The sequence below is a fragment of the Dipodomys ordii genome, unplaced genomic scaffold (assembly GCF_000151885.1).
Source record: "Dipodomys ordii isolate 6190 unplaced genomic scaffold, Dord_2.0 Scaffold83, whole genome shotgun sequence".
Lineage (NCBI taxonomy): Eukaryota > Metazoa > Chordata > Mammalia > Rodentia > Heteromyidae > Dipodomys > Dipodomys ordii.
Genome location: NW_012267299.1, coordinates 3,327,457 through 3,344,978, shown reverse-complemented (window position 1 = coordinate 3,344,978; position 17,522 = coordinate 3,327,457). Strand labels below are relative to the sequence as shown.

At 33.3% G+C, this 17,522-nt stretch overlaps 1 protein-coding gene across 1 annotated transcript in view; it reads right to left on the bottom strand.

Moving 5' to 3' along the window:
• Adamts6 (ADAM metallopeptidase with thrombospondin type 1 motif, 6) overlaps positions 1-17,522 on the bottom strand; it is a 209,504-nt gene that overhangs the window by 177,767 nt on the left and 14,215 nt on the right. The window contains exons 4-6 of the mRNA XM_013025239.1: positions 15,374-15,588; positions 14,578-14,661; positions 13,930-14,075 (exon numbers count right to left, since the gene is read on the bottom strand). Coding sequence (XP_012880693.1) covers positions 13,930-14,075; positions 14,578-14,661; positions 15,374-15,588 — 445 coding nt within the window. The remainder of the gene's footprint in view (positions 1-13,929; positions 14,076-14,577; positions 14,662-15,373; positions 15,589-17,522) is intronic.

Here is a 17,522-nt window from a genome sequence, read left to right as displayed (position 1 = left end):
GGGGATGGTAGGGGGAAAACAATGGAGGGGCTAACAATGTTCAAGAGGAAGTGCACTCATTACCTCACTCATGTGCACTCATTACCTCACTCATGTAACTGTAACCCTCTGTATAGTATCCTTACAATAAAAAATTAAAAAAAATAATGTATGTGGTATGTTCAAATATGAAAAGACAGTATATGTATGCCCTAAACCACAAAGTCCTAGATCTGGGTTAAATTTTTATATGTTTTCCAGTAATTTATTAAAATTTTGCATGCATAATCAACTGCAATATGAAGGAAAATTTCTAAGGAGAGCAAACTATAGAATGATCAATAACCTGGCAGGGGGAGAGGGGAGGAAACTCATCTTATGCAACCTCACAGCATTAGGAAATTTTCTTTGTGGTTTCTTTATACAAATGTTCTCCATTTATTTTTTTAAAAAAACCTCAAAATTAGTTTTGAGGAGATCTCAAACACATGAAATTTTTACCTCTTCTCTACAAAAATTAATTTTCTAAATAGCTTCTACTATATGTCTAAGTGAAAAGAAGACTCTTTCTTAATTCTAGTCTCTTTAATGATTTCATGGAAACGTATTTTCCCCTTATGGGAGAAAAATGTAATAGCAACTAGCTATTGGCACAATTTATTGCCAGTGCTGCCTATAATCTAACTGATCCCTGCACTTCTCAAATTAGAATGGGTTAGTAGAATTTGGCAGCTTGTCACAAGCTAAGAAAAATCATTAAGACAAATACACTATATCTTTTTGCTCATTCAAAGTTATTCAAATAGAGGTATAACAGGGAAGAGAAAATAATTTAACTGGTAACTAAAATATTTTTATTGAAATACAAATGTATTAAAGATTAGCACAAGCTAATTGTCTAAATTACTCTGTAGATCACTTAAATATGCCTTTAAATCTAGGGAAATAGGGAAGTCGAAATATTCTGCTACAAAACCCAGTAAATCTTCCTACAAAGCTATTCAGATTAAGATATTAAAATTAACAATAGCTATCATTTGTTGACTATGAATTTGTGCCAGGCACTGTTCTAGAAAGTGTACATACATTATTTAATCTTCATATCCACTCTGTGAGGAAGATTGGCTATAACTTTAATTTACTGGTTAAAAAAAAATAAAAGCACAAAGAAGTAGAAGGACTTGCCCATTATCAGGCAGATAGGAAGTGATAATTAATGCAAGGAGTATTTTTAGTATGATAAAAGCTTAATATAGTATGTAATATATTCTGGAAGAATATACAGCTTTAGGTGAAAATGAAAATATCAAATGCTTAAAAGCTTTTGAGAACCAAGAAGTTATATTGTAATAGAAGTAAGATAAAATTAATATAAAGGTAAACAGTAATATATACTTGCCTGTTCATAAATGTTGTTCTTGAGAGAACAGATTAAAATTATAGAGTCATAAGTACCTTTTGTGTGTGTGTGTGTATGCCTGTATTGGGGCTTGAATTCAGGGCCTGGGTGCTGTCCTTAAACCTTTGTCTTCACAGTTAGTTCTCTATCACTTGAAATATGGCTCCATTTCTATTTCTCTTTTTTTGGTGGTTAAGAGTGGTTTGGTGATTTGCAGATAAGAGTCTCGTGGACTTTCCTGCTTGGGCTAGTTTGAACCATGATCTTCAGATCTCACCTTTTGAGTAGTTAGGATTACAGGCATAAGCCACTAGCACTCAGCCCTAAGTGCTTTTTTAAATACACGTACACAAGGCCATCTAACTGAAACAGTCGACACATACACATGTATACACAAGAGTATTTGACAAAATACATATTGTTTATCATGAAAGCATATTCTATAAATACATTAAAATAGTAATTTTACTACATTTATATTGACTTTTTTGGTAAGGTATTTACACATTACACAATTATAGTCATACATTATCAATAATATGATCCAATACAACTATATCTGGAGAAAGGGATATTCTACATATATTTGTGTTAACAATTATAATGGCAATATACCACAATAATTGAATATTCAATAATTTTGGCCAAGAACAAAAATATAAGATTTTATAAAAAATATCTATTTTGGCATCAAGTAACAACATAAATGATAAAGTGAATTTTAAAATAGTAATGAGTGAAAATCAACAACTGACCTAAGTGAAAATCATAATTAACTCAACCTAACACTTACAATGGTATTTTGCTACATTTTAAACTAGTTGTAACTTAAAATCCTTAATATCAGTTTACAATTCTTTTATTGCTGTGTGCCACAGTATTCTACATTATTATTTTATGAACATAAAATCATTATAACTTATTTTATATTTTACTAATAAACAGACCAACCTACATAACAAAAATCAAATTTTATGGAACTGCACTTACTTGTATGTGGTACTGAAGGATGAACTTGTCTTCTTGATCAGAGTCTCTCAGAGTGACCTTAAAGACATAGCAACAGGCGGCCATATCTTAAAGAATTACTGGCTAAAACCATAGGCAGGCTCAGCTGGACATCTAATAGTTTCTCTAAAGAAACTCTGTGGTAAGCCTATAACTTTCTAAGTCTCATTCCACTTTAAGAAAGTGAATAAATGAAAACTTTCAGGCAAGATTGCAAACCTTCCACAAGCTGTCAATCAGTTTTCCCAGGCAACTTCCTTTAGTAGGGCAATACATTATTCTGGTTTGCCAGACCATTTCCAATAAAAAGCACAGCAGGGATTTTTAAAAGCAAACTTTTTTCAATATTATCTAAAAACACCCAATTGAAAAAAACCCTAATATTTAAAAAAGGAAAAGCTATAAGCAATATTATTAGTTACTCATAATTGGCCAAATAAATGCCTTATTCTGCTTTATTCACGAAGAATATTTTCTCTAGTAGTGGCCATTCTAATTGCATTAAAACTGTACTTATCACTTGATGCCATCATGCTAAAGCTCATTTTATAATAAAAGTATCTCTGTTCTTAAATCTGAGAAGGTTTAAATTAGTCATTAATAAAGAACTAATAAAAATACATATTTTCTATATTCAGAGTAGTTGTTGGAGGCTGCTATTTCTGTTGACATTTTAGATTAAACTGATACTTTCTCTAAAGAATTAATTTCCTATTGTAACCCCTCTGTACAGTATTTTCACAATAAAAAAAAGAATTGGAAGCAAGAGGTTCTTAAAAAAAAAGAATTAATTTCCTTTGCCTTAATCAGGAGTATGTTCTTATAGTTCATTGAACAGATAAATACTAAGAAAACAAAACACCCACAATTGAGCTACCCTGGCAAACAGAACATGTTAAGGAGAGGAATTTGAGAAATGGGTGGTAAGAGAACAATCTGACAACCTTCTTCTCTGAAGCAAGTCATATGATTGTGAAGTGTCATATACCTGAGGAAAACAGGCTCTTAATCTCTGCTGATGGGGGACAATCGACCATCAATACTAAGAGACATCTGAACAAACAGACCTTGTAAAATGTTCCCCACTTCACAATCTCCTTACCTTATACTTCTATATAATATTATATTTCTCATAATTTCACACTTTTTATCAAACCAAATGTAAAAATTGTCAGGTTTAACTGCTTCTGCAGATATTTCTATTCTTCTGCAGATTGTCATGTCACATAAAATTTACATTTAATATATTTGCATGCTTTTTTTCTGCTAACTTTCAGACTGAACTGGAGACTCTAAGAAGATTAAGGGAAAGATTTTTTTTTCCTTCACTATACTAAACCATGTAAAACTATGAGCTATTATTTTCTGAAGAAAATGTAAGATGTTTTAATAGGATTTCTGGGAACTTAAGCAGAACCACAGAGAATTTACTGATGATTCTGAATGGGAAAAAAATAGCCCAAGGGTAGGAATACATTTAATTAAAAGCAACAATTTTGAAATGTATTTTGTACAAAAAGAGGACATAAAGCATCCATCCCCCAATCTCACACCATATATAAAAGTTAACTCAAAATATTAAAGATCCACATTTAAGAGCTAAAATAATTTTAAAAACCTTACCAAAAAATAAGATTAAGCAAATATTTCCTTTTTAATTTAAATTTTATTGTAAAGGTGATATACAGAAGGGTTACAGTTATGTAAGTCAGATAATGAGTACATTTCTTTTTTTAACAGTGTTTCCCTGCCCCTCATTTTCTTCCACTGTTTTCCCTCTCAGGCCCCCTACCCCAAGTTTCAAAGTTTATTTCTAACATGGTATCTTGTGAGTGTCACTGTTGAACTGGTTCACCCTTTGTCCCACCATTCTGTGGTTCCTCTTCCTTTCCCCAATTCAGATAAGCTTATATACAAAACAAAGGGTACAGAAATAAAAAACAGTGATATGAGGGAATAAAGCAAAGGGAGGAAAAGGGGGGAAAAAGGAAATAATTGCAAAAATACAATAAAAACAAAGCTCCTATTTCTATTTCTTGGAGTTCATTTCAATAAACATCATTTTATATGGCCATACGCACATAGCTATTGAGCCATTGTGATCCTCTGCTAAGATTATCCTAGACATATTCTAGTTATTACAAATGAGGAAAACCATGCAGCCTGTGTTTCTTTAAGTCTGGTTTACTTCACTTAATATCCTCAAAGAAACAATAACTGCATTAATAAGTAGGCTAAAGACTTATAGAGAAAATTATCCTAAGAAATAAAAATAACGTTCAACATTTCTGACCATGAAAGAAATGCAAATCAAAACAACATTGAGATTGCACCTCATCCCTGTTAGAATGGCCATTATTAAGAAAACTAATAATAATAGATGCTGGCAAGGATGTGGCCAAAAGGGAATGCTACTATACTGTTGGTGGAAATATAAACTTGTTCAACTACTCTGGAAAGCAGTATGGAGACTCCTCAAAAGACTAAACATAGAGCTTCCCTATGAAGCTATGAAGTAATCCCACTACTGGCATCTATCCAATTGACCACAAACCAGGCTACATTAAAGCCACCAGCATAACCATGCTCATTGTGGTATTGTTTACCATAGCCAAGATATGGTATCAACCCAGAAGCCTCTCAGTGGATGAATGGATCAAGAAAATGTGGTGTATATACACAATGGAATTATATGCCTCCATCAGAAAACATGACATTGCTCCACTCATAAGGAAATGGAAAGACTTGGCAAAAAATTATACTAAGTGAAGTAAGCCAGACACAAAGAAACATAGGCTGTATGGTTTCCCTCAGTTTTAATCATTAGAATGTACCTACAAATCTACAAGTAAGCCCAATGGATAGTAAAGACAAATAATTACACTAGGATATGATTAATTAAACAGCAGGCTAAGCATGCACCTAGTGAGACACAGGAGGATATTCTTGGTAGAGGAACACAAGAGCTCAATAGTTATGTGTATATGATCATGTAAAGTAATGCTTATCAAAATGAACTCCAAGAAATGGAAGCAAGAAGTTTTTTTACTGGACTATTTGAGGGTTTTTCCCTTTTCCTTTCTTCTTTCTTTGGTTTATTCCCTCTGTTGCTTTTTTAAAATTTCTGTACCCTTGTCTTGTATCTAAGTTTATCTGATTTGGGGAGGGGAAGGAGAAGGCAGAAACAGTGGGACAAAGGGTGAACAAATTCAACTGTGAAACCCACTAGACACTATGTTGGAAATGAACTATACAGCTTGCGGGGCAAGGAAGTTGGGAGGGGAAAAACTGGGAGAGTCTAAGGGAGGGAGTGCCACTGTTCAAAAGGAAGTTTACACCGGGCTCCCGTGGCTCGCGCCTGTAATCCTAGCTACCCAGGAGGCTGAGACCTGGGGGTCACGATTCAAAGCCAACGAGGGCAGGAAAGTCCGTGAGACTCTTATCCACAATAAACTACTAGAAAACCATAAGTGGCACTGTGACTCAAGTGGTAGAGTGCTCACCTTGAGCTGAAGAGTGCAGGGACAGCACCCAGGCCCAGAGTTCAAGCCCCATGACCAACCAAAAAAAAAAAAAAGGAAGTTTACTTATTACCTGACTTTTTTGTAACTGTAGTCCCTCTGTAATCACTTTCACAATAAATTTTTTAAGAAATGCATATGAATATCACAAAAATGAATGAATGATGAATATACAGAACAGAAAATACAAGAAAACAATTCAAATATAATTTGCAGAGACAGTTACACAAAAAGAGAATTCTGGTGATTTACTTAGGGTCTCCTGGACTATCCCAAGTACTGATAAGCTCTTGAGTATCCAAGAAGTATGGAAGGCCAAAAGGAAGAGAGGTAACAATGTCTGTCTACAACATACATATGTATGAACTGTTAGATATGACGTCTATAATCACCTCACCCATTCGGAAAAACGTCATGATTCAAAGACTATTAGGTAGAATACACCATCAGGATTTGCCTTAGTATTAGATACTTGCCCTAGAATAATAACTCCAATTTTCCATAATAAATTTAAAATCAAAATATAGAAAAAAAAACAGTAACCAAAGACCCAAAGGAAAAACTCTAGGATTGAGCTTCTAGGATAGGCAATATGATTATGAGACCCTCATCTCAACTAATAAACAACTTGGGGCATTTGTATACTCTTGCCATTCCAGCTTTGCTAGAAGTATAAATAGAAGTATTGAAGCCCAGGTCTGTACAGGCAAAAATATTTGAAAATATGAAAATGAAAAAGGCTGGGCATGTTGACCAAGTGGTAGAGTATCTGCAAACCCCAGTACTGCCAAAAGAGAGAGAGAGAAAGAGAGAGAGAGTGATGGAGAAAGAGAAAATCAGAGGACAGATGAGAGAAAATTAAACCTGAATCTAATATAAAATGAAAAATAATAAGAATATAAAAACATAGCAGAAAGCAATAAAATATAAAGTTCAGGTAGAAAATCACTGAAAATAAAATCAATATGAAAATTAAAACTTCTAGCCAGATTCATTAGGGAATAAATGCAACAAAAATTACCACTAATACAGATGTATATTATAAGTCTACAAATAATAAGAATTATGCAATATATCCTCCCCTTGGAAGACTCAAACTATGAAAACTTATTTGTAGAAGATTATCAGGACTATAGTTGCTGCTGATTAACTATGTACTTGCTAAACACATTAGCATTTATGAGGCTCAGAGATGATTTACATCAAGGGACAAACAAAAAAGAAACCCCCAAAGTAGTCCCATACCTACTAAACAAGTTTAATGATAAATTTAAACTTTTCGGGACTGGGAAGGTGGCTCAATGGCAGAGCACTTGCCCTGCATGCTTGAGGCCCTGGGTTCGATTCCTCAGCACCACATAAGCAGAAAAAAAAAAGCCGGAAGTGGCGCTGTGGCTCAAGTGGTAGAGCGCTAGCCTTGAGCTGAAGAGCTGAGGGACAGTGCCCAGGCCCAGAGTTCAGGCCCCACGACCGGACCCCACAAAAAAATTTAAACTTTTCCCACAAGTGAACCTCCCCTCCATATAACTGATATAAGCCAATAAAATAGCATCTATAAAAACATGCCAACCCAGATGTCTTCACTATTGAATTCTGCAATACATCTGAGGAAGAAATAAAATACCAATCCTATACAAACTTCCAGAAAATCTAAAAGTCAAAAATGTTTCCAGGGCTGGGAAGATGGCTCAGTGGTAGAGCGCTTGCCTTGCATGCCTGAGACCCTGGGTTCAATTCCTCAGCACCACCTAAGCAGAAAAAAAAAGCCGGAAGTGGCACTGTGGCTCAAGTGGTAGAGCGCTAGCCTTGAGCTGAAGAGCTGAGGGACAGTGCCCAGGCCCAGAGTTCAGGCCCCATGACCGGACCCCAAAAAAAAATGTTTCCAAATTTTGTGGGGTAAACATTACCCTAGTACTCAAACCAGACAAAGCTGTTATAAGAAAACTACAAAATAAGATACATCATAAATATAAATGTAAAAAAATATGAACAAAAGTGTGTCAAATTCTATCTTACTATATTAAAAATACAAACACATTGGTTTATCCAAAGAATGCAAGATTGGTTTAACATTCTAATATAATCAATGTAATTCACTAAAAAAGAAAAAAAGAAAAAAATCATCATCTGAAATCACACAAAAAGAATCTGACTTAAATCCAATATTCTCAGAAACTTAGTAATAGAAGGAAATTTTCTCAACCTGCTATAGACCATTTTAAAAAAAAACTTATAGCTGAAACATAACTAATGATGAAGCACAGAATGTCTGCTATTATACATTGCATTAGATGCTGCAGTTGACACAATAAAATGAGAAACACAAAACAAAGTCACAAGGAAATAAGACTACCTTAAATCTTTGAAGAAAATCCAATGGAAGTTATCTTTTCAAAGCTACTAAAAACACAAACAAGTAGCTAGTAGTAGTACAAAAACACTTTATCACCAGTGACAATTCTGAATCAAAGTTTAGAACCAATACCATTTGTAATTAGCTTCAAAAAGTATGATGAAACATGTAAAACCACTCAAAAATGTCAAGTCACTAAATCGAGCACACAGTCAAGAGGGGGGAATTGCTTAAGATCCTAAATATCAGGGGTGGTGATCACTGGAGGCCAATTTAGAAGCTGGCCTACTATGACACATAGTAAGTATTTGTTTATATACATGCATTGGTATATCAATAAACCAATATAAATTTTGAGCTTACATTTTAAAGTTAAATATTATAGTATAACCTCATTTTCTATTTGAAGAAGACTTCTACAAATAAGGCACTGTTTTTAGCTGCTGTATAATCACAAATAATTCACTACATTGTAGACAATCTTAGGCCCTGAGAGAAAACCACCCCTTACTTCCATGTTTAGTTGGCAATATACAAACATAGATGATGCCTGAGATGACCACATCTCAGTTGTACCCGGAGCTAGTTTGTGCCTACTCCCAGGCCTAATTGTGGGTAGCATCTATTTCATTCTTACAAATGTCCAGCTTGGGGCTGGGAAGGTAGCTCAGTGGTAGAGCTCTTGCCTTGCATGCATGAGGCCCTGGGTTCGATTCCTCAGCACCACATAAGCAAAAAGAAAAAAGCCGGAAGTGGCATTGTGGCTCAAGTAGTAGAGTGCTAGCCTTGAGCTGAAGAGCTGAGGGACAGCGCCCAAGCCCAGAGTTCAGGCCCCACGACCGGACCCCCCCCCAAAAAAGAAATGTCTCAGCTTACACAGATATTATAGTCCCACTAGTTTGTCATAATTCTAGCCTTGAAAAGAAACTGAGACTAGATGAGTGGTTTAAAGAACCAATATGGAAAAGTTAAAAGGAAAAGAAAAGGCAATATGGGTTTGGAGAAGTGGGCATGGGTAGTATTGATGGGACCAAAGTGGTACATACATTGCAATGCCCAAACACCAAAATCAACTTCTCTAAAAATCTCAATTCACAATATCCATGCTGCCTGTAAGCTTAATAGTAGACCAGAGGCCAAGGGTTCATGCCTATCATCCTAGCTACTCAGAAAGCTGAGATCTGAGGAACAAGGTTCAAAGCCAGCCTAGACAAATAAATCTGAGAGATTCATAACTACAATTAACCAGCAAAATAAATAAATAAAATGGCAGAAGTGCAGGCATGGCGGCATGGCTTACGTGGTAAGAGATCACGCCTTGAGTAAAAAAGCTAAGAAAGAAGGTAAGGCCTTGAGTTCAAGTTCCAGTAACGATACACACACACACACACACACACACACACACACACACACACAGCTTAGTAAAAGTCATAAAACTAAATGTTAATGTATGACATTTAATTTCTTCTATCTGTTCTCATAGATAATCATGAATCCAATATATAATCTTGACAGATACATTCTTTAAAAAAATGTTAAAGCATCTAAATCCATATATTATAGGACATGTTCTAACAGGAAAACACTTTTATAGCTATTTTTAAACTACCATCTGAAAACATTAGTCATGTTACTTCAGAAATTCTAACTCTATTAGCGTTCAGAACATCAAAGTAATACATTCATGACTCCTTAAAAGGATAAATGTGCTCACTTCTTTTAAAAATAGAATAATTTGACTTGGTATGCAATTTTTGCTTCTGTGCTTTATTAAGATTTACTTATAAATTGTTTCATTAATAAAAATGGAAAAAAGCACAATTACGTAATCTTTGTAAATGGGATTTTTGAAAGATATTTTAGATATCTTGAAATTTTGAGAACTTAGGCTAATAGGAATGCAGTATTAACACATGCCATAATGTTGATGAACCATGAAAGCTTGTCAAGTAAGTCTGTAATCCTAACTACTTAAGAAGATGACAGTTCAAGACCAGCCCCTCCACAATAACCAGTAAGAAGCAGAGCTGGAAGTGTGATTCAAGAGGTAGAATGCCAGCTAAGCTAAGAAGCAAGGCAAGTGTAAGGCACTAAGTCACATCTCAGCATCATCACAAAAGGTCAAATTTCAACATACTGTATAAATCCATTTTTAGGCAAACCTATATAGTCAGAAAGTTCAATTCGAATTTGACTGGGGCTACAGCAAGGGTGGAGCCAGCAAAGAAAGGAGTGGGACATGAACTCCTTTGGGAGTGATGGAATATTGTCAGATTAATTATACTGATGGTTGTACAATCCTGTGAATATACAACACCCACTAAAATGTACATTAAATGGGTAAATGGTAAATGGGTAAAATTCTATTTTCAGAAAACTGCTACCATAAAAAGAACTTAGGCTGTAATTTCTACTCTAAATATATAAACTGTCATGTGTTATTTTCTAAAATGGAAAAATATGTTTCAAATGCTTTATGAAAGAGAAACCCAAGAAACACATATATTAGTGTGTTTATGCTAATTGGCAAACACTGATGCTTGTAAACTCTCACTTTCTATTGAATTTCAATTTATATATGAATTTCTTGATAAAAAATAGGAAGTCAGACTATATAAGAATTCCTCAAGATAAATTTAAAAATTGGTTTTAATGTGTCAGTGAAGCCAGGTGCTGGTGCCTCATATCTATAATGATAGTTACTCAGGAAGCTGAGAGCTGGTGATCACAGTTCAAAGCCAGCTTGGGCAGGAAAGCTGGAGAGATTCTTATCCCCAATTAGATAGCAAAAAGCCAGAAGTGAAGATGTGGCTCAAGTAATAGATTGCCAGCCTTCAGTGACAAAGCCACACAAGAGTGTGAGGCTCTGATTTAAAGCCCCAAAACTGGCACAATAGAAAAAAAGAAGATATGCTGGATATTTCCTGATGTCATATGAAAATATAAATAAATGTCAAGTTGAAAATTTCTATTCTTATGTAGTAACTCGTACTTTATAAATGATGTAAAGTAATATAAGTCAAGTTAATGCTTTAGACATTTGACAATTATATTGTTATATTGATATTGACACATATTAATATATATTGATATGTATATATATTTATCAATATAACATGTTGTGCAGTATCAATACAGAAAACTTTATTTGATGATTTTAAAAATAAGTAATTTTGGCCTGGCACCAGTGGCTTACACCTATAATCCCAGCTATACAGGAAGGGTCTGAGGATTGCAGTTCAAAGCCAACTGGGGCAGAAAAGTTCATGAGACTCTTACCTCCAATTGCCAAAATGCCAGAAATAGAGCTGTGGCTCAAGTAGTAGTGTGCTAACTTTGAGCAAAACAACTCAGAGACAGGGTCCGGGCTCTGAGTTCAAACACCAGGAACAGCACCCAAAAAAAATCAACTCATTAAATAAAAATAAATAATTAAAATAAAATTCAAAGTTTAATAAGGATAATTTGAAAAAATTTAAGCAAGTTTTAATCATGTACTTCTTAAGTATATTTAAGTAGTCATTGTACCATTTTAAATTATGTTTCTAGGATTTCAAGTACAAAGTACTGATCATTTCCTAAACTAGTTATAAAAAGTCATATTCCATTATTTTAAAATAATTTACTAATCATTAAATTTAATATACATAACTTCTAAGGAATCAATCAATACAAGTTACTAACAGTTTAATTAAAAATATTACAAAAAAGGCCATTTTCACTATTCACTACCTGAATACTTATGTGCATGCTCAATGAAATTTCTATTTTGGATTTTTACGATTTGATGCAAATGATAAATATGTCAAGTTGGAAATTTTTATTTTTATGTAGCAGTTAGCTTACAATTCATTAGTAGGTAAGGTAATACATGTCAAATTAATGCTTCAGGCATTTCAAAATAAAATTTGATGTAAATGATAAAAATCCAATGCAGATTCAGGAAAACTGTGATGCTACATTTTGGAGGAAAGGAAGGATTTTGCAATATAAATACAGAAGCTAGGCATATATCGGTGTCCATTTTTATTAGCTATTTATATATAGTACAAGTTCCTCTCATAATTTCAGCAACATTATTTATATCCATATTTTTACTCAAAGGTTTCTACATTAGCATAATTTCTAATATATTTTTAGTTCCTTAAGTATATTTGGGGAAATTATAGAACACCTTGATGTTGAGAAACTGTAAAACTGATCAGACTAATATGTCAACATTTATGAACATATGGTGTTTTTATGCTAAGCAAGCATGGCATAAATATTATTTTCTGGTTTATAAATGACAGGTAGGTAAAGCCAATAAGTAAGTATAACTAAAAGAAAGCAAAAAAAAACTTTAATTATATGACAGTAAAAGCTAAACCTACATTATTTTACCAAGTTTCAAACTCCTGATCTCCCATGCTTTAGACTCCCACCACACACTTTAATGTCTATGAGCACAGCACCAATACTATATATGTGATACATGTTTCACATGACCTTGCTGATAAAAAGAAATCATCAGCGTAATAAAGCTATTCAACTCAATCACTACATATTGCATTTTGCTTACTGGTTATTATTGTTATTTTATTGTTTCGTTCATTTTTAAATACTGGTAAGAGGTACAAAAAAACACTTTTAAAAAGTTATTTAACCATAAAGCTTCCAACTCATAACTAGAGTACAACTTTAAGAAACAAATGAATTAACTATTCTGAACCAGTTTTTTCATTGCTAAGAAGCTAAAGTAATAATGCTCTGAGCCGGGCGCTGGTGGCTCACGCCTGTAATCCTAGCTACTCAGGAGGCTGAGATCTGAGGATCGCGGTTCAAAGCCAGCCCGGGGCAGGAGAGACCGTGAGACCGTGAGACTCCTATCTCCAATAAACCACCAGAAAACCGGAAGTGGCGCTGTAGCTCAAGTGGTAGAGCTCTCGCCTTGAGCTGAAGAGCTGAGGGACAGCGCCCAGGCCCAGAATTCAAGCCCCATGACCGACAAAAAAAAAAAAAGTAATAATGCTCTATTTCAGAATTGTTACTAGAGAATAAAAAAATATACGGGATTTGAAACATTCTTATAAAACTGGAAAGCAATATAGGAATTCACGAGATTACTATTGAGTAATAATTTTGCTTGAGAGAAAAACTATTTAAATGATGTCATAAGCTTAGTTTTCTGTGCTGATATATCTTAAATATTTTTAGATAAATAGTCATTCATACAAGTAAATTTTGTACTAACCAATATTCCTCCTTTTGAATAAGTTAACACAAACAAATCCAATTAGGAGGTTAAAAATAGTTAATGTTTCATAACCAAGAGTGAGTGACAACTTAACTTTTGAAAATATTGATTTTCTCATACTTTTAAGCTTGCTTTTTGTATTTAGTTCAATTAATAATTCATGCATATGCTTCAAATTAAACATTATGAATAGGATTTATCAATAGAGAAAAAATATTTATTAACTGCTTAATTTTAATTTTTTCCTTATTTGGTCCATTTGATGCAGAAGTATTAATAGCAGACCACACTCTTTCTCAGTAATAAAAATTAATAAATAATTATCTTGCTTTTTCATTGTTATTACCTGAATGAGGTATCCAAAAGAACCAAAAATAGTTATAATATAAACAAACATTAACAATCAAAGGAAAATATTTGCAACAAACCATACCTAGTAATAAGAACTGCATTATCGTGGTGGGCAATCCCATTTTCTGGAATGGTGTTTCCATCACTTTGGTGGGAGAGAATTGATTTCTGCCACTTACAGAAGCTATCGAGGGACTTGTCTGCATGGTGGTTTATCTCCAAGTTTGGCTGCAATACAACATGCATACCAGAAATGTTCCAAACAAATTGCTAAGGTCAGTTCTTAAAACTTTTGAAGACTAAAGTGGGACTAAAATTAGAAGCAGTGGTTTCTAGGAATAATCTCTTGCCAATTTTTATCTCTGTAATATCTGACCTAGAGTTCATTTAGTTTATTAATGAACAGACATTCCATTTCCAGCATCAACAATAATGTGAACACATATAGGATTATTAGTACACAAAAACAACCAAAACCATTATTATAAGGTCCATCCAATGCTCATTCTTACACTGAAACAAATAACTAACATATATAGAGAAAGAGAGCTTTAACAAGACATGAGTTATATTATTGTGATATATTTTAAATTTGCTTAAAACATTGAAGTTTAAAGCTAAAACTCATATTCAACTAGGACTTTCTAAGAAGATTAGCAGGAAATATATTCTTTTATAATAAGCAACTCCATAGCCTGAGTTTTAGGCTTATAAACAAAATTATTCTTACCTGATCCTCTGTGAGAACGATTAATCGAGCCACTATAATATTCACAACGTTTCCAAGACTGGAATCACGGTAAAGTTTGGCAACCTGACCTCCAGAAAAGAAGAAAAGACACAAAGTCAGACAAAAATCATAAGGTGACAATTTGCTTTTTTAAAGACAAACCAATTTTTATGATGTTAGCCATTTTATATATGAAAAGATATTCTTTTGCTGAGATGTATGACTCTACCCTCAATTTACCCTCAATTTGTACAAAGGCTTTTACATAAATCTACCTCAAGAATATTTTCTTCAGAGATATAGAACATAATAATTAGAGGGTAAGCTGATGATTCAAGTTAAAGAAAGTTCCTTAAACAAGATTCAACAATCCATTGAAAAAGAAAAAATTACATAAAAATATAAAAAATAAGTATAAAAATTATACATTCTATTAAAATGATGAATAAAGTCATATTTTAATTTATTTTCTATGGAACATTAATTCTTGTGCTGAGCATGTAGCTTAGTAGCAAAGCATATATTTAGAATACACAAGGTCCTGGGTAAAATCCCGAGCACCAAAATACAATTAAAAAGCAAAACATAAAATAACATAGACCAATGTGTTTCTATTTTAGGTCAATTTTATTATCATTTATTTCATTTATACCATATTTTATTATTATTTATTTCACAATGTTATCATTACTTATTTCATAATTTTTATTATTAATTCATATTTATTACTCCATAATCTTTGTACAAAACACAAAAAACAACCAAGCAAAATAGATTACAGAGGGATAAAACTTACAATATTCATCACACTCAAAATGTAATGTTCAATGTCTTTACGTCCGTGGTAACCCACCATCATTTTGTCTGCCACAACCAATGTCTCCACAAACCGCTCAATGCTCACTGATCTTTTCAGTCTATGGTGGGTATGTGTGTCATTAATTGGTAGTAATGAAGGAAAAGCAGATGATGTGTCATTCAGCCACCAAGGTTTGCCACTGCTTGTGAAGTCTACAATAAATTAAACAACCAATTCAAATGATTTATCAATTGAAACCATATATTTATATATCCTTTATGTAGATATGATTGTCATGATTGTTCAATTAAATAAGATTTTTCAAAGTAATGGAAGGGATAGAGAGAGTATTGAGCTAGAAATGTGGCTCAAGTGGTTAAAAAGACTGCCTAACAAGCATAGGTTTTGAGTTCAATAATATAAACCTTTAAATGTCAAATCAATCAATTTTTCTGATAAAATTAAACTCCTCACATAAACCCAGTAAAATAAATAAATCTCTGCAATGAATTACTATATAAAAATTTTAAATAATCATTTCATATTATTCTAGTGAGTAATTATATCATAATACATTTAAATTCAGAAAGACATTTTAAAGAATCATTTTAAAGTTGTTTAAAAATCAATGACAGTATGAACTTTTGAATAGCCTAAGACAGTTCTGACAGAAAACAAAATGTTGCTAAATCTAATCTTAAAACACTTTTGAACATTTTTTAAAGTAATAGGCTGTTATTAAGCTATCTTAATTAGAACCAATTCAATTCCTCTGGAAATCTCAATTCTAAAAGGTGGTGAATTAGTTTTCCACGTAATTTTAGTTATTTTTGTGTGAGAGTCCTGGAGGTTGAACTCAGGGTCTGGGTGCTCTCCCTGAATTTTTTTGCTCTTCTTTCTCAAGGATAGTGTTTTATTACTACAACTCCATTTCTAGCTAGCTCTTTTCGTGATTAATTGGATATAAGAGTCTCACGAACTATGCTCCCCAGGCTGGCTTCAAATCACATGATCCTCAGATCTGAGCCTCCTAAGTAGCTAGAATTTACAAATGTGAGCCACTGCTGCTCAGCTTTTGCACATAATTTTCCAAGTGTTATTTTGCCAAAATCTATATAGGGCAGAAGGTCAGAGACATTAAAAAGAGATAAAATTCTGCACAATTTGCTTTGAGCCACATGTAGTTTGGATTATAGTGTATCTTTGCGTTTAGACATCTCGGTTTTACTGCTAAGGAAACTTTATTACCATGGCATTTGTAGGGCTGGGGGCATAGCCCAAGTACTCTTGGTTATAAAATATATTAACATTCTAGTTGTTTTAATTTGTGTTAATTTATTAAAAGAGAGGAGGCTTGGTTATTATACAATTTACTTGGTTATTATACAATTATACAATTTAAAAATATTTAAAGATATGTCAATGTATAGTAAGTGTTTTAAATAATTTTGTTCTCCAGAATTTTTTCTACTGACTTGCCTTTCTTTTTTAATGGACACTGAAGGAAAACATGCATATGCAACAGAGAGGTTCCACAGTAATTCTTTTTTCTTTTTTTTCAATTGAAAAAGGTGATGTACAGAGGGGTTACAGGTACTTAAGTAAGGAAATGAGTGCAATTCTTGTGGAACATTGTTGCCCACCTACTCCTTCCCTCATTTTCTCCCACTTTCCCTCCCCCCCACTCTCTTCCCTCCCAATTGTAAAGTTCATTTTCAATATACTATATTTTGAGTATCACTGTTGGATTGGTTCTTTATAAAATGAGGCTAATAGAAATCAACTACAAAACATGGAAACAAGAAGTTTTTGGAGGGGTGTTAATGTACTATACACAGTTATTTCTTTCTTCTTTCATTTTTTTCCATTTGGTTTACCCCCTGTTGTCACTGTTTTTTATTTTGATATTATTTGTCTTGTCTATAAGTTTATCTGATCTATGATGGGAAGGGGAAATCACAGAAATGGTGAGACAAAAGTGAACTGACTTGAGAGACCCTGAGTTCAATTCCCAGTACCAAAAGGAATAAAAACTTGCCTTGTTTTGTTTAAAAAAAAGATTACTTCTTCAGATGCACAATTTAATTTTTGATACACTTTAGAATGTTAAAGGAAACATTGTTCCATATAACACAGTTAACTTTCT